The sequence below is a fragment of the Hemiscyllium ocellatum genome, chromosome 44 (assembly GCF_020745735.1).
Source record: "Hemiscyllium ocellatum isolate sHemOce1 chromosome 44, sHemOce1.pat.X.cur, whole genome shotgun sequence".
Taxonomy (NCBI): Eukaryota; Metazoa; Chordata; class Chondrichthyes; order Orectolobiformes; family Hemiscylliidae; genus Hemiscyllium; species Hemiscyllium ocellatum.
Window position 1 is genome coordinate 24,647,266 of NC_083444.1, and position 18,158 is coordinate 24,665,423.

Consider the following 18,158-nt stretch of genomic DNA (forward strand, 5'->3'; position numbering starts at 1 on the left):
GCCTGGACACGCACAGCTAGGCCTCTGTGCATGTGAGAGAGAGAGAAAGAGAGAGATAGAGAGGGAGAGAGAGAGAGAAAGACAGAGACACAGAGAGGAGCAGAGATATAGGGAGGGAGGGAGGGAGGCAGAGGGAGAGAGAGAGAGTGAGAGAGAGAGAGGTGGAGAGAGAGATAGATAGAGAGGAGCAAAAAGAGAGGGTGAGAGGGGGGAGGGAGGGAGAGACAGAGAGAGAGGGAGAAAGACAGAGAGAAAGACAGAGAGAGAGAGAGAGAGAGAGAGGGAGAGGGGGAGGATACAACCTTAAGGCAACAAACCCAGCTCCAGGTTTTGAGAATCTTCAGGGAGCTGTGATCGTCCTCCTCTCTGGCCTCTCACGCAGGAGATCCACGCACTTTGAGTCTCTGGGCAGTTAACCACCCAATTCCAGACGGGCTGTCCACAGGCTTCACCCTGCGACCATTCATTGCAAAGTGCAACAAGGCAGCGGGGACAGGTCCTGGGAGAGACATTGTCAACACCCGCTGGAGAGCGCGGTGAAACAGGTGACACCTTGGGAGCACATTCCGACCAACAGTCAACACTGAGCCAAAGAAGAAGAGTTTAGGACAATTCGCAAACACAGGATGAAGGAGCTTTAAGCAACATTGCAAAGGGATGGAGGGATTTTGGGAAGGCTTTAGGGCCTAACTAGCTGACTGCTATCTCTCTATTGACCATCAAGAGATTGGGAACAGCCACAGAATTTGGCTACTTTCTTGTGTGAACAGTCCTGATCTTGCGAGGTTAAGGAGAATTAATTAGTTGCTTCACGTTTTTGAAGAAACAAACCATATCAATTGGCCTGAAGGCCTCAGGCTTTTGGCGTGGGCCTCATTCAGGCCAACCGGGGGGACAGATGGCCATGAAGGCAGCTGGGCCTTCCGAGTTACTTGACAGTGAGTCAGAAAAGGTGGATCTAGAATGTTCCATCTGCTGCCATGATTACGACTGGACCGACAAGTGTCCCCGGGAGTTGGAATGCCTCCACACTTTCTGTACTGAGTGCCTCACCAAAATGGAGGGGCAACTTCCCAATGCGGGCCGCCATATCCCTTGCCCTCTCTGCAGGCACTCCACCGAGCTCACGGCTTCAGGGACCCTGGGCCTACCCCGCCAGGAGGAGATTCTCTCCGAGATTCTCTCCCTGCGGCCAGGAGAGCAGGGCGGCTCCTCGGCTACCCTGAGCCAGCAGCTGATCCTCACCCTGGACTCGGGAGAGACCACCGTCATCATGCTGCCCACGGTCAGCCTGAGCGTGGAGCGGGGGGATGGGCAGCGGGCTTCCAGGGCCTGGAACCTCCGAGAGCATTCGCTCGTCCGCCAGAACCAGAAACAGCAGGCTGCGGTGTGCCTGAGGAAGGCCTCCTGGAGGGTGGTCACTCTCCTGATCCTGTTCTGCATTGCTGCTTTCGTTCTTGGCCCACGACTCTTTTAGTCCACCACAGCGCCCTAGAGAGTGCCCCCTCATCCCGAACCCCCAGGGGGTACAGGCGGAGGTGGGCAAAACTCCCTCGGGGAACAGTAACGTTCAGACTTCTCCTCGCCCTCTCCATTGCGCCCCATCGGTGTCACCTTTGGGATATAACCAAACCTGGTCTTCCATCCTCCGCCCATCTCATCTGGTGGTTAGTCACACCAAACAATACGCCAAGTTCGTCACTTACCCCCAGGCTAACCAACCTTCTCCTCTCTCTCTCTCTCTCTCCCTTACACTCTCACCTAATTCCTCTCCCTCACACTCTCTTACTGCTGCACTCTCCCCTTTCTCTCTCCTCTCCATGCTCACATTCACGCTCTCTCTCTCTCTCTCCCTTCTGCTGTCACGCTCTCCCTTCACCCTCTTCTCCAGCTCTCTCCCATGCTCTCCCTCCTGTCTGCTCTCTCTAATTGCGCTTTCATTCTCTCTCTGCTGTGCTCTCTATCTCTCTCCCCCCACTCTCTCTTACACTTCCTCCGCAGTCTGTAATCCTTGAATCGCTGCTGTTCCCTCTCAGCCCCTCTTAATCTGTCTCTCACATGCTCCCCCTCTGCTCTGCTATCTCGCTAATCACTCTTTCATATGCTCTCTCCCATCTCTCTCTCACTCCTTTTTGTGCTTTCCTTCCTCCCATTCCCTCTTTCTCTCTCTCCTCCCTCGACTCTCTATCTCTCTTTTTCTCTCTCCCTCTCTCACACTCAGTCTTTCTTTCCAACTCCTCTCAATTTCTTCCCCCTCCTCGTACACTCTTCCCTCCTTTTCTCATCTGCTTTACCTATTTCCATCTCCCCGCTGTGGTTTCGATTGAGGTGAGGTCAGTTCCAGGAGGTTTAGGGTAGAACCTCAGTTCCAGGAGGGTGCGGGTGAGAGAGAGAGACTTCCTGAGCTGGGTGACCCGGTACCAACCCCGTACCACCTCCCCCAGAATGAGTTTCTGGGAAGGATGGGTGACCATTGATGTCCCGGCCTCACAGCCTGTTGGAGGCCTGGTCCTTGACCGCGTGATTGGGCCTCGTACTATCCCTGATGAAGGGCTTTTGCCCGAAACGTCGATTTTGCTGCTCCTCGGATGCTGCCTGAACTGCTGTGCTCTTCCAGCACCACTGATCCAAACTCTCGTACTATCCCAGTTGAGCCCAGACCAGTTTTGGGGTCCTGTGACCAGGGGCTGAGCAGAGCAGCTGTCACCTCGTGGCCATGTCAGGGAGCAGAGGAATCCTCAATCAGAGGCTGCGGCCTTCGCTCCTGCCCTCCCTTCTCCCACAGCAGGAAACGGTCAGTCAGTGACCTTTGCCCCTCGTGGCCCACTCTGCAGTTGCCCCTGGGGTAGTCATGGCTTTCCTGATTGGCCGTCGGCCATTGCTCTCCAGGAGTCCTGTTCCCTAGCCGGGAGGCGGCGCCGGAACCTGTAACCCTGACAATCAGCCACCCCCTCCCACTCCTCAACACGTTCCCCCTGAAGTGGGGACCACTGCCTAACACCAGACATCCCCAGCACCCTTCTGAAACAGACTGCCCCAAACAGGAGAACCTCCAACACAAAACCATGCGCTCCCCCGTTTCACACAGGACCCTACTGAAACAAGGTTCCCCTCAACATGAAGCCTGCTCTCCCCACCCCCCCGACCCTCAACATGGGTCAGCAACGCATGTGACCGCATCGCAGGAGCCTGAACACAGAACCCCAAATATAGGCTCCCCCCTCATCCTGACTCGGGAACCCCAAACACAGGACCCGCCCTCCCCCTCCCCCCATCACGAGAACATCCATCATTGGATCCCAACCCAATCCCAAAGGCTCCCCTGCGAACCCACCCACCCTCCCAACATGGGCTACCCCGACAACTCAACAAGACTCTGACATTGGAACGGACTCAATAACTCCCAATCTCTCAAACTGTCCAATGCCGATATTCTTCCAAAGGAAAACTGGGAGGAGAGCTAGACAAGGAATCGTGGAGAGGGAGCTTTACTCTGGATCTGACTCTGTGCTGTCCCTGTCCTGGGAGTGTTTGATGGGGACAGTGTAGAGGGAGCTTTACTCTGTACCTAACGCCGTGCTGTACTGCTCTTGAGAGTGTTGAGTGGGGACAGTGCAGAGGGAGCTTTCCTCAGACCATAAGGAATAGGAACAGGAGGAGGCATTTGTTTCCTCAAGCCTGCTCTGCCACCCAAGAGGATGATGGTTGATCCAACATTCCTCGTACCTACCTCTCTGTCTTTTCACTGCAACCCTTGATCCCCTGGCTGATCGAGCTTTAAACATACACAACGACTCTGCCCCACACCTCTCAATGGAAAGGATCTCCAAGGACACTCAATCCTCTGTGAGATGAAATCCTTCGTCATCTCTGTCTGCAGTTGGCGTCCCTTTGTTCTGAGACAACGTTCTCTGGTCCTTGACTCTCCTCTGAGAGCAAACATCCTCTCCACGTTGACTCCATGTTCATTTTTCACCCGAAATGTCGATCCTCCTGCTCCTCGGATGCTGCCTGACCTGCTGTGCTTTTCCAGCGCCACGCTCTCTAATCCTCACTTTTCTCCCAGCCTGCTCTGGGAGGGTTGACAGGGGGCGTGTCTCCTTGACAGAATAGACGACAAAGGCGTGTTTTTCCTTCCGGGGCTCCTCGAAAACTGGTGCATACTGTTTGGAACTGAGGCCAAAGCAAGAGAAACATCTCTCGCGGAGAGCCGCGAGTCTGTCGAGGTCAGTGGGTCATCAAAGCTAATTTCGGGAGATTTTGTTTTAACCGGCGAAGGTTGGGAGAGGCTGGCAGGAAGCTGGGGTTGAGGCCAGGATCGAATCAGCCATAAAATCTATGAAGTGACCGACCAGGCTTAGAATAGTCTACTCTTGCTCTGAATTCATAAGGTCTTGTGTGATAGTTTGTTGCGTGAATACTTTACTGAATGGTTTGTGTAAATGTAAATTCACCACATCCCCTGCATCCAGCCTCAACATTAATAAACTCTCAATCTCAGCAACCATGAACTCTGAACAGATTTGTCCATTTCCTTTGTTCTTCCTCCTGGGAATAATTGGATTATGTTAGATTAGATTACTCTGCAGTGTGGAAACCCTTCGGCCCAGCAAATCCACACCGACCCTCCGACGAGTAACCCACCCAGACCCATTCCCCTCTGACCTAACACTATGGGGCAATTAAGCATGGCCAATTCACCCTGACCTGCACATCTTTGGACTGTGGGAGGAAACCGGAGCACCCGGAGGAAACCCACAAGCTGCCTTCTAATCTGTTGAGAATCTTCCAGAAGGTCAGGACCTCCTGCAGGTTAAACCCAATGCAGCAAACCGTCTCTGTAGCCCATAAAAATCGAAAGAACTGCGGGATGCTGTAAATCAGAAATGAAAACTCTGGGCAAGGGTCACGCAAGCTGAAATATTAACTCAGATTTCTCTCCACAGATGCTGCCAGACTTGCTGAGCTCTTCCAGCAATTTCTATTCTCGTTTTTTCATCTATGGAGCTCCTCAAATACAACAAAAATATCCAGATTTTCACATCCCCAGAAATTTGTGGTGAATTAGTTCCCTCATTTTTCCAGAGGTGGAAGGTTTTGTGACTCCTTCCCATGGAGGACCTGTTCAGATGTCTTTACCGGTGCGGACTTCCATTCCCACCTTCAATCCATCATTGTCCACATATTCCAGCTTGGTTTTCCTGTCCTCCGCCATTCCAATTCCTGTGTGATGGACTAGGGACAGGCAGTATGCGTCACACTGTGGATAGACACAAGGTAATGGCCATTGTCACAGGGGGCAGCTCAGTGGTTAGCACTGCTGCCTCCCAACGCCAGGGACCTGGGTTCGATTCTAGCCTCGGGCGACTGACTGTCTGGGTGGAGTTTGCACATTCTCCCCGTGTCTGCATGGGTTTGCTCCAGGTTCCTCCCACAGTCCAAAGATGTGCAGGTTAGCTGTGTTAAATTGCCCCGTTGTGTCCAAGGATGTGCAGGCTAGGTGGATTAGTCATTGGAAATGTAGGGTTGCGGGGATGGAGTGGGATGCTCTTTGTGTGAATTCAGTGAGCCACACTGTAGAGATTCTACAATGGCTTAATAGGTCACATTCCCACTGACAAATAACAAATCACAGAGATGTACAGCACGGAAACAGACCCTTCGGTCCATTGAGATATCCTAATCCAACCCAGTCCCACCTGCCAGCACCCGGCCCATATCCCCCCAAACCCTTCCTATTCGTATACCCATCCAGGTGCCTCTTAAATGCTGTAATTGTACTAGCCTCCACCACTTCCTCTGGCAGCTCATTCCATACACACACCACCCTCTGTGTGAAGATGTTGCCCCTCAGGTCTCCATTACATCTTTTCCCTCTCACCCTAAACCTGAGGGCGGTATGGTGGCTCAGTGGTTAGCACTGCTGCCTCCCAGCGCCAGGGACCCAGGTTGGATTCCAGCCTCGGGTGACTCTCTGTGTGGAGTTTGCACATTCTCCCCGTGTCTGTGTGGGTTTCCTCCGGGTGCTCTGCTTTCCTCCCACAGTCCAAAGATGTGCAGGTCAGGATGAATTGGCCATGATAAATTGTCTATAGTGTTAGGTACGTTAGTCAGGGGTAAATATAGGGTAGGGGAATGGGTTTGGGTGGGTTACTCTTCAGAGGGTCGGTGTGGAATTGTTGGGCCAAAGAGACTGTTTCCACACTGTAGGAAATCTAATCTATGCCCTATAGCTCTGGACTCGTCCAGCCCAGGGAAAAGACTTTGTCTATTTATCCGATCAATGCTCCTCATGATTTTATAATCCTCTATGTATGAACAAGTGTCGATCAGTCTGTGTGCCTGTTTGAGTCTGTGAGTATACCTGAGTGTGTGTCACAAGATACTGGCCTCCACAGTTATTGTGTGTGTGTGTGTGTGTCTGTGTCCACCATTTACACAGACACACACAGACAGATAGACAGACACACATACCCACAGATACATTCACATATAGAAACACATACACTCAGATATAGAGTCATAGAGATGTACAGCACGGAAATAGATCCTTCGGTCCAACCCGTCCATGCCGACCAGATATCCCAACCCAATCTAGTCCCACCTGCCAGCACCCGGCCCATATCCCTCCAAACCCTTCCTATTCATATACCCATCCAAATGCCTTTTAAATGTTGCAATTGTACCAGCCTCCACCACATCCTCTGGCAGCTCATTCCATACACCTACCACCCTCTGTGTGAAAAAGTTGACCCTTAGGTCTCTTTTATATCTTTCCCCTCTCACCCTAAACCTATGCCCTCTACTTCTGGACTCCCCGACCCCAGGTAAAAGACCTTGTCTATTTATCCTATCCATGCCCCTCATAATTTTGTAAACCTCTATAAGGTCACCCCTCAGCCTCCGACGCTCCAGGGAAAACAGCCCCAGCCTGTTCAGCCGCTCCCTGTAGCTCAGATCCTCCAACCCTGGCAACATCCTTGTAAATCCTTTCTGAACTCTTTCAAGTTTCACAATATCTTTCCAATAGGAAGGAGACCAGAATTGTACGCAATATTCCAACAGTGGCCTAACCAATGTCCTGTACAGCTGCAACATGACCTCCCAACTCCTGTACTCAATACTCTGACCAATTAAGGAAAACATACCAAACACCTTCTTCACTATCCTATCTACCTGCGACTCCACTTTCAAGGTGCTATGAACTTGCACTCCAAGGTCTCTTTGTTCAGCAACACTCCCTAGAACCTTACCATTAAGTGTATAAATCCTGCTAAAATTTGCTTTCCCAAAATGCAGCACCTCGTATTTATCTGAATTAAACTCCATCTGCCACTTCTCAGCCCATTGGCCCATCTGGTCCAGATCATGTTGTAATCTAACCCTCTTCGCTGTCCACTCCACCTCCAATTTTGGTGTCATCTGCAGACTTACTAACTGTACCTCTTATGCTCGCATCCAAATCATTTATATATATGATGAAAAGTAGTGGACCCAGCACCGATCTGTGTGGCACTCCACTGGTCACAGGCCTCCAGTCTGAAAAACAACCCTCCACCACCACCCTCTGTCTTCTACCTTTGAGCCAGTTCTGTATCCAAATCTGAAAATGTGTGACTGGAAAAGCGCAGCAGGTCAGGCAGCACCCAAGGAGCAGGAGAATCAACCTTTCGGGCATAAGCCCAACGAAACGTCGAAATTCCAAATAGCAAGGTTAGATCTCATGGAATACAGGGAGAACTAGCCATTTGGATACAGATCTGGCTCAAAGGTAGAAGACAGAGGGTGGTGGTGGAGGGTTGTTTTTCAGACCTGGAGGCCTGTGACCAGTGGAGTGCCACACAGATCGGTGCTGGGTCCACTACTTTTCATCATTTACATAAATGATTTGGATGCGAGCATAAGAGGTACAGTTAGTAAGTTTGCAGATGACACCAAAATTGGAGATGGAGTGGACAGTGAAGAAGGTTACCTCAGATTACAACAGGATCTGGATCAGATGGGCCAATGGGCTGAGAAGTGACAGATGGAGTTTAATTCAGATAAATGCGAGGTGCTGCATTTTGGAAAAGCAAATCTTAGCAGGACGTATACACTTAATGGTAAGGTCCTAGGGAGTGTAGCTGAACAAAGAGACCTTGGAGTGCAGGTTCATTGCTCCTTGAAAGTGGAGTCGCAGGTAGATAGGATAGTGAAGAAGGTGTTTGGTATGCTTTCCTTTATTGGTCAGAGTATTGAGTACAGGAGTTGGGAGGTCATGTTGCGGCTGTACAGGACATTGGTTAGGCCACTGTTGGAATATTGCATGCCATTCTGGTCTCCTTCCTATCGGAAAGATGTTGGGAAACTTTAAAGGGTTCAGAAAAGATTTACAAGGATGTTGCCAGGGTTGGAGGATCTGAGTTACAGGGAGAGGCTGAACAGGCTGGGGCTGTTTTCCCTGGAGCGTCGGAGGCTGAGGGGTGACTTTATAGAGGTTTATAAAATTATGAGGAGCATGGATAGGATAAATAGACAAAGTCTTTTCCCTGGGGTCGGGGAGTCCAGAACTAGAGGGCATAGGTTTAGGGTGAGAGGGGAAAGATATAAAAGAGACTAAGGGTCAACTTTTTCACACAGAGGGTGGTAGGTGTATGGAATGAGCTGCCAGAGGATGTGGTGGAGGCTGGTACAATTTCAACATTTAAAAGGCATTTGGATGGGTATATGAATAGGAAGGGTTTGGAGGGATATGGGCCGGGTGCTGGCAGGTGGGACTAGATTGGGTTGGGATATCTGGTCGGCATGGACAGGTAGGACCGAAGGATTTGTTTCCGTGCTGTACATCTCTATGACTCTATAAATACATGTACATCCTGTCCCTCAGGATTCACTCCAACAACTTGCCCACCACCGAGGTCAGGCTCACCGGTCTATAGTTCCCTGGCTTGTCTTTACCACCCTTCTTAAACAGTGGCACCGCATTTGCCAACCTCCAGTCTTCCAGCACCTCACCTGTGACTACCGATGATACAAATATCTCAGCAAGAGGCCCTGCAATCACTTCTCTAGCTTCCCACAGAGTGCTAGGGTACACCTGATGTAGGGTTTTTGCCCGAAACGCTGATTTTCCTGCTCCTCAGATGCTGCCTCAGATGATGTACTTTTCCAGCACCACTCTAATCTACACCTGATCAAGTCCTGGGGATTTATCCACTTTTATGCGTTTCAAGACATTCAGCACTTCCCCCTCTGTAATATGGACATTTTTCAAGACGTCACCATCTATTTCCCTATATTCTTTCTCTTCCATGTCCTTTTCCACAGTAAATACTGATGCAAAGTAATCGTTTAGTGTCTTCCCCATCTCTCACAGATACACACACACACACACACACCACAATTCCTCTGGAGGCCAGTATGCTGTGACACTGACCCAGCTCCCTCAGAGCCAAGTCTCAGAGCGAACATTATGTCGGACACTCCAGTCCTTTTTATTCCAAGTTCAACACAAGATCTTTATTTCAATACTTACAGGCCAGCAATTGAATTTGTTCCAAATTCCTTCTTCCTGGGGAGATTTCAATCATTCCCTGGGAAATTTGGGTGCAGTCACAAACCAGGGGCCTATGTACATAAGCAGTACACCATGCCGTGCTAACTGCTGTGCTCCGGTGAGACCCGGTCAAACAGGTAACTCTGCCATCCCATTCTCAGGAGCTCCCAGTTGGTGTATAGTCCCCAAGTTACTTGCTGATCTCAAGCTCCTCATTCAAATAGTGAGTCTCCAGGAAGTCACATGGATGAGGGTCAGTCTGGACAAGTTGGTGCTGATGCTGAGTAGCCAGCATTGCCTGTAGGCCGTTAGCCCACTCATCCCTCAATGGCTTCTTCACATTCTGCTTCCACGCTGATTCTGGAATTTTAGCACCTTCTCCACATGTTGGTAAGCCTGTTCTTTTGATTTCTTTCTTTTTTATTTAAATCTTGTTTTCCCCACACCATCGCCTAACTGCTTATATTTCCCCCCACACCCATGTTGTGTGTGGACACAGTGAAAAACAGCGAGTGTGTAAATCTTTGTTCAGTTTCTACCACCAGGAAGAAAGGAAAGCACCCGAGTGGCCAGTGACAAGCAGTGCCTTTCACATCAAAGGGCAATGCTGTGTGATCAAACAGTGAGGGGGAAGGGCAGGGACTAAATCAAAATAGAGTTGGAGGGGGAAATGATGCACTCCACTCCCTGCGGCGCCCACCTCTCCCTGAACAACTCCAGGGTGTTCCTTCTCCAAGGACACCCGGGCCCTAACGTAACCGCGGAAGAGGGGCAGGCAGTTGGCCCTAACGACCCCCTCCACGGCCCGCTGCCTGGACCTGTTTATGGCCAGTTTGGCCAGGCCCAGGAGCAGACCCACAAGGTGGTCTTCAGACCTGCCCTCCCTCCTCCGTACCGGGTGCCCAAAGATCAGGAGCGTGGGACTGAAGTGCAACCAAAAGCAGAGGAGGAGGCTTTTCAGAAAATCAAAAAGGGAGTGCAAACGCCCACACCCAACATACACATGGTCCACGGACTCCACAGCACCACAGAACAAGCAGTTGGGCTGGGAGTCCGTGAACCACCGCAATCTGCGGTTGCAGGGGACCGCTGCATGCAGCACCCTCCACCCCAGATCCCCGAGAGAAAGGGGGAGGACTCCTGTGTAGAGGGCCCTCCACTGGGGAGCCCCACCACCCGATGGCAAATGGGCACGCCAGGGCGTGTCCTGGCAGTGGGTGAGGGAGAAGAGGTGGACGGGGTGCAGCAGCAGTCTATACAGGGCATAAACCTGTTCTTATCTGACAGCCAGGGCTCCTTGATTGGATGAGCTTCATCGCCCCAGTCAGAAAACTCATATTCTAGAGGTCCACCTGGTTGACCCCATTACGATCACAACAACCCTCACTCACTCCCTCGCACACACCTTCGGAACACGGTCACAAATCCAGGTTTTAAGTGGTTTTCCCCCTTTATGGAGGGCAGCTTCCGTATCCTTATTGGAACCATCCCCCCCCACCTCAAAATCGGTCAATTCCACAATCCCTCCTCCCCCCACACACTATCAAACGCAGGAGTGTTTTTAATCTCAGGCTGGTTTGGTTTCATTAAGGAGAGTAAGTGAAGACATTGAGGCCCTTGTCTGGCTTTGGGAAGGACTGTCTCGATGCCATGCTGAGGGCTGCAGGGAGGGGCTGGGGTGGAAGGGGACTGAGTTCTCCCTGGTGTCCTGGGGCCAGTAGTTATCCCTCGACCCTGGCCATTGGAAAAACAAAATGGCCTGGCCAAAGTCACGGTGCTGTTTGCAGCATCTGATGCATCTCATGATCTCTGCATCACCACAGTGACTCCGTACTTCATTGTCTGTGAAGCACTGAGGCAGGTTCGGAGGGTGCTACAGAAATGAAAAATCTGATTTCTATCTTTGTATTCTCCTGCTGGAGAGGGCACGACACTACGCTGAATCCTGGCTCCAACTGACATTGTGCAAGGAAAAGTCTATCTTCATCACCTCTGACATCCAACGGTGTTACCATCGCTGAGTCTGTTCACAGCGCATTGACCGAAACCGAGCTGGAATGGTGATATAAATACCGGCGCTACAAGACAAGCAGAGCCAGGAGCAGGAGGTGACCATTCAGCCCTTTGAGCTCGCTCTATCATTCAATACGATCATGACGGATCTCATCACTTTCCAGCCCACTCTCCATCACCCTTTAACCCATTATGAATTAAAAACCTCTCTGCCCCCTCCCTAAATTTGTTCCCCCTTCAGGGGTAGTGATTTCCACAGCTCCACGACCATTTGAGAGAAATAATTCCTCCTCGTTTCTATTTTTCATTTGTTACCCCCTTATCCTAAAGGGCAGATAAATCAATTCAATGTAGTTTTTATAGGAGTGTTAACTTCTGTTATGACCCCGGTGATAGAAGGGCTTGATTTCCAGCACACTACCCCGAGTCCGCAAAACATGTCAGGAGTGTGTGGTAGAGTACTAGGGGAAAGGAAGGACTGCAGATGCTGGAGATCAGGGTCGAGAGGGTGGGGCTGGAAAAGCACAGCAGGTCAGGCAGCATCCGAGGAGCAGGAGAGTCAACATTTCGGGCCTATGCTCTTCATCACAAACTTCCAGAATCTTGCTCCTTCTTCAGGTAGTTAGTGAGACAGGATACATTGGATATAGAATTTATAAATAAAAGATCAAACGGTCATACACCTGATGCGAATGTAGTGAACAAGCCTCGATGGCGATTGAGTCTTTAATCACTTCAAACAGGGATGCAGGTTTTGGTTGAAGCATATGTAGAGCCTAGAATTCCTTTCAAGTCACTGCCCCAAGGTACTATCTGCATAAAAGAGGTAACATCTCAGGTCAGACAGTGCATTTTAGCAGTGAGGCCTTGTTTCGAGTCTGTCTGTATCTGAACCTGGAGTTAGACTGGTTTTATTTCCAATGTAGGAATTTATAGGATGCCACATTGACTGACTGCCTACAGATTGTGGGCTTTTTGAACAAACTAGAATCTATCTGGAAATGCAAATTTGCAAATGCAAATTCACCTCATGGATTTGCGTGTGTGGGTCTGTGAGTGAGGGAGAGAGAGAGAGAGAGTGTATGAAATAGGGTCTGTGTGAGTGTGTGTTTGTGTCCATGATGAGGAGAAACCTCTTCACCCAGAGAGTGGTGGCTGTGTGGAATGCTCTGCCCCAGAGGGCAGTGGAGGCCCAGTCTCTGGATTCGCTTAAGAAAGGGTTGGATAGAGCTCTCAAGGATAGTGGAATCAAGGGTTATGGAGATAAGGCAGGAACAGGATACTGATTGAGGATGATCAGCCATGATCATATTGAATGGTGGTGCAGGCTCAAAGGGCAGAATGGCCTACTCCTGTACCTATTGTCTATTCTCTATGTATGAGTGTGTGTGTGTGTGTGTGTGTGTGTGTGTGTGTGTGTGTGTGTGTGTGTGTGTGTGTGACATGAACCCAAGTTCCCGTTTGAGGCCATCCTCCTGGGGACGGAACTTGGTTACCAGCCTCTGCTCAGTGACTCCACATTGTTGCTTATCCTGAAGTCCGCCTTGGAGGATGGTCACCCGAAGATCCGAAGCCGAATATTCCTGACCGCTGAGGTGTTTCCTGACTGGGAGGGAACATCCCTGATGATGATTGTTGCATGGTGTCCATTCATCTACTTGGTCTCACCAATAAACTGTACCTCGGGGCAGCCTTACTTGCAGCCAATGAGATAGACAATGTTGACTGAGCCACCTGAGTACCTGCTGTGTGTGTGGGGGGTGGTGTACCCACATGTAATGGTGGTATCCATGTTGACACTGACACGTCTTGCGGAGGTTGCCATGACAGGGATGTATGATGTTGTGGTCAATGTTGTCCTGAAGGTTGGGCAGGTTGTAGTGAACAATGTTCTGTTTAAGGTTTAGAGGTTGTTTAAAGATGAGAATTGGAGCTGTAAGGGGGTCTTGGTGAGGTGCTCATCCTCATCGATGACGTGTTGCAGGCTGCGAAGACCATGGCGTCGTTTCTCCATTCCCAGGACAACGAAGAGTACCCTATCGGTGGTGTCCTGCATCTGTCTCCTGAGGACGTCATTGCTGGGACATGTTGGAACTGGCGATCGATGAGTTGAGCATCGTATCCCGGTCTTATGAGGACGTCCTTCAAACCCTTCAGGTGTCCGTTGCGTTCCTCCTCATCTCAACCGATCCTGTCTATGCGCAGGGCTTGTTCGGAGGGGATGGCTGTTAGGGTGGAAGCTGGAGAAGTGTAGCAGTGTGAGGTGATCCGTGGGCTTGCAGGTAGAGTGAGGTGCTGAGGTTCCTGTCCTTGATGTGTCCAGCACTGATTCTAAAGAGTAGCCCATGGGCAGTGGGATGAAACTTGTGGACGCCACTATGTCATCGTTTCAGCAATTCCTCGCGAGGGGTCCAGAGGAAGAAAATGTCATCAATGTATCCGGTGTATAGTGTTGAGAGGAGGTGGGCTTTGTCCACACCAGTCAGCACCAGCACCTCCACATCCTCATTTCCAAAAGAACTTGCTCCAAAACCTTAACCCACAGATGGCACATAGAAACTCTATATTGATTTTTATTGGTGTCTTTACATTTCCAGTAATGACAAGTTCCAACCTAATACTGATCCTCCATCTAGCTGTCATCAAGAGGAAGCAATGGGGAGCTTCCAAATGAAGTGTTTATCCTTCAAATGTTTTTTTTTGAAATGCTCCATCAGGCAAACTGATTACATGGATAATGGAGTAAAAAGTGAGGTCTGCAGATGCTGGAGATCGGAGCTGAAAATGTGTTGCTGGTTAAAGCACAGCAGGTCAGGCAGCTTCCAAGGAACAGGAAATTCGACGTTTCGGGCCAGAGCCCTTCATCAGGAATGAGGGGCTCTGGCCCAAAACGTCGAATTTCCTGTTCCTAGGATGCTGCCTGACCTGCTGTGCTTTAACCAGCAACACATTTTCAGTACATGGATAATGGATTCTAACTATGGGTGGCACGGTGGCTCAGTGGTTAGCACTGCTGCCTCACAGCACCAGGGTCCCAGGTTCGATTCCAGCCTTGGGCGATTGTCTGTGTGGAGTTTGCACATTCTCCCTGTGTCTGTGTGGGTTTTCTCCAGTTTCCTCCCACAGTCATAAAGACATGCAGGTCAGGGGGGATTGGCCTTGTGTGCTAGTCAGAGGGAAATGGGTCTGGTAAGGTTACTCTTCAGAGGGTCAGTGTTGGGCTGAAGGGTCTGTTTCCATGCTGTAGGGAATCTAACTAATTCTGTATGGCTACACTCAATCCAATTATTTACTGTTTGCGTGATTAGTTGCTCTTAATGATTTTTTTAAACCAAGCTCAAATCTCTTGTAAGAGGTCTCCAATATGTCCCATTTAAACCTGGACCTTCTCAAGGGCTCCCAGGAATTTCTGGGTTTTTTTTTAACTGTTCTTTCAGTTTGTCTTAATCCAATTCCATTTTAAAGGCCATATTAAATGCTGTCACTGATGCATCGTTGCTGGTCTGAGTGCAAAAAGACTTTGCTACCTTTATTAGTTATAGTTTTGTCAATTCTCTTCAGGGTGAATTGGGCTCTATTCCTTTTTTAAAATAAATATTTTTATTGAAAAGATAAAGGTTTTTGGGTTTTTTTTGACAAAATTAACACAAAATAGTGTAACCACTTTACAATATAATAACCTGTATTCCCTTTTTAACACCTTTGGTTATTATCGCTGCCAATCCCAGCGAGAGGGTCTCACAGGGATGGCATGTGCTCAATTCATTTAGGCCTGGTGGGAAGGCCCAAGTCTGTCACACAGCTTTGTTGCCCTGAGGCGGAGTCACATTAGACCTAGTGAGAAACACGGTCAGTTACTCCGAGAAAAGGGATTTGTAGCTTTGGTCATCCCTGTCAAAATCATAAGACGCTCATTTGGACAATGACCGTAATACTGCGTCCCACTGTGAACCAGGTTGCAATCTGCTCATGATTTCTTAACGGACACAAACGTGACTGTCCACAAACGCGAGTGCAGCCAAAACAAAACTTATTCACCGTACTTTGGCAGCAATTGATTCAAAAGACTGTCACTGACAAGTTTAGATTAGACAACCACCTGATGAAGGAGCGTCGCTCCGAAAGCTAGTGCTTCCAATTAAACCTGTTGGACTATAACCTGGTGTTGTGTGATTTTTAACTTTGTCCAACACCGGCATTGCCATATCAAGATTAGATCGGAAACAGGCCCTTCGGCCCAACAAGCCCACACCGATCCTCCGAAGAGTAACCCACCCAGAACCATTCCCCTACTCTATATTTACCCCTGACCCTAACACTATGGGTCAATCCATGCTAACCTGCACATCTTCTGGATTGTGGGAGGAGACTGGAGCACCCAGAGGAGAGCAACCCACCTTCCCCCTTCCCCCACCCCCCCCCCCCACCGTCTGATTAATGCACCGAAAACTACGGGTAATTTAGTGTGGCCAATTCACCCTGACCGGCACATCTTTGGACTATGGGAGGAAACCCACGCAGACACGGGGAGAATGTGCAAACTCCACACAGACAGTCGCCCGAGGCAGGAATTGAACCCGAGACCCTGGCACTGAGAGGCAGCAGTGCTAACCACTGAGCCACCATGCCACCCCATCACTGATCTAACACTGGATCAGCCGAGCCAACTCCACCATCTTCTGAAAACCCTGCCACTGAGTCACAAGCCAAAATCGCTGTTTAAATCAGAGTGATGCTGGAAAAGCACAGCAGGTCAGGCAGCATCCCTGCTCCTCATATGCTGCGCTTTTCCAGCACCACTCTGATCTAAACTCTAGCTTCCAGGGTAAGCAGTCCTCACTTTTAGATTACTTACAGTATGGAAACAGGCCCTTCGGCCCAACAAGTCCACACCGACCCACCAAAGAGTATACCAACCAGACCCATAATCCTACATTTACCCCTTCACCTAACACTATAGGCAATTTAACATGGCCAAGTCACCTAACCTGCTCATCTTTGGGCTGTGGGAGGAAACCGGAGCACCCAGAGGAAACCCACACAGACACGGGGAGAACGTGCAAACTCCACACAGAGAGTCACCTGAGGGGGGAATTGAACCCGGGTCTCTGGCGCGGTGAGACAGCAGTGCTAACCACTGTGCCACCATGCCGCCCATAGGTTTTTGCCTAACTAAAATCACAACCAGGCCCAAAAACATACGAGTGCACACAGCAGTTGTCACCAACTGGTCAGTATTGTCCACCTGGAGTGGATGTGCACCACAGTTGGAGAAATTTGAAGTCCTCTGCTCCGGGAGAACCAATGACCAAACGGTGCTGATCTTCAAACAAACATCTGGGCAAAACTACATTAGTGATTAGAGCTGACTCAAAATTGGAGGCGTAGTGGGACAGCGAAGAGGGTTACCTCAGATTACACCATGATCTGGACCAGATGGGCCAATGGGCTGAGAAGGGGCAGATGGAGTTTAACTCCGATAAATGCGAGGTGCTGCATTTTGGGAAAGCAAATCTTAGCAGGACTTATACACTTAATGGTAATGTCCTGGGGAGTGGTTGCTGAACAAAGAGACCTTGGAGTGCAGGTTCATAGCCTCTTGTAAGTGGAGTTGCAGGTAGATAGGATAGTGAAGAAGGCGTTTGGTATGCTTTCCTTTATTGGTTAGGAGTTGGGAGGTCATGTTGCGGCTGTACAGGACATTGGTTAGGCCACTGTTGGAATGTTGCGTGCAGTTCTGGTCTCCTTCCTATCGGAAAGATGTTGTGAAACTTGAAAGGGTTCAGAAAAGATTTACAAGGATGTTGCCAGGGTTGGAGGATTTGAGCTATAAGGAGAGGCTGAACAGGCTGGGGCTGTTTTCCCTGGAGCGTCGGAGGCTGAGGAATGACCTTATAGAGGTTTATAAAATTATGAGGGGCATGGATAGGAAAATAGACAAAGTCTTTTCTCTGGGGTGGGGGAGTCCAGAACTAGAGGGCATAGGTTTAGGGTGAGAGGGGAAAGATATAAAAAGGACCTAAGGGGCAACGTTTTCAAGCAGAGGGTGGTACGTGTATGGAATGAGCTGTCAGAGGATGTGGTGGAGGCTGGTACAATTTCAACATTTAAGAGGCATTTGGATGGGTATATGACTAGGAAGGGTTTGGAGGGATATGGGCCGGGTGCTGGCAGGTGGGACTAGATTGGGTTGGGATATCTGGTCGGCATGGACGGGTTGGACTGTTTTCCGTGCTGTACATCTCTATGACTCTAAATGCTGTGAATGGTTGTAACATTTGGCCCTGTTCTCTCAGCTCTGAAATGACCAGCTTTCCAGAGGAGACCAAAAGCATAAGCAAGCTCCCTTTGGAGAATGTCGACATTCACCCCGATGACTATGACACGGGACAACATACTCACAACTCTGTGGATAGTCATCCTGGAACGAAGGCCATTATACAGCAATAGTGAGGTCTCTATTATTAGCTTACATCAAGATCCACTCCGTTATGAACTGGAGCAAACTGCATTGCTAGCTTGGCTGATTAGAATTATCAGACAGCGCTTAAGTTTACCAAGAAGGTCAGTTCAGTGTTAGGTGTCTGATAATGTGACTTTAAACTTCAGG

At 49.7% G+C, this 18,158-nt stretch overlaps 1 protein-coding gene across 1 annotated transcript; it reads left to right on the forward strand.

The window, feature by feature from the left end:
- The first annotated feature begins 898 nt into the window (after positions 1-898).
- On the forward strand, positions 899-1,477 carry si:ch73-335l21.2 (RING finger domain-containing protein). The gene has a single exon (XM_060854771.1). It carries the CDS (start codon positions 899-901, stop codon positions 1,475-1,477), a length of 579 nt encoding a protein of 192 aa, XP_060710754.1.
- Positions 1,478-18,158: the final 16,681 nt, after the last annotated feature.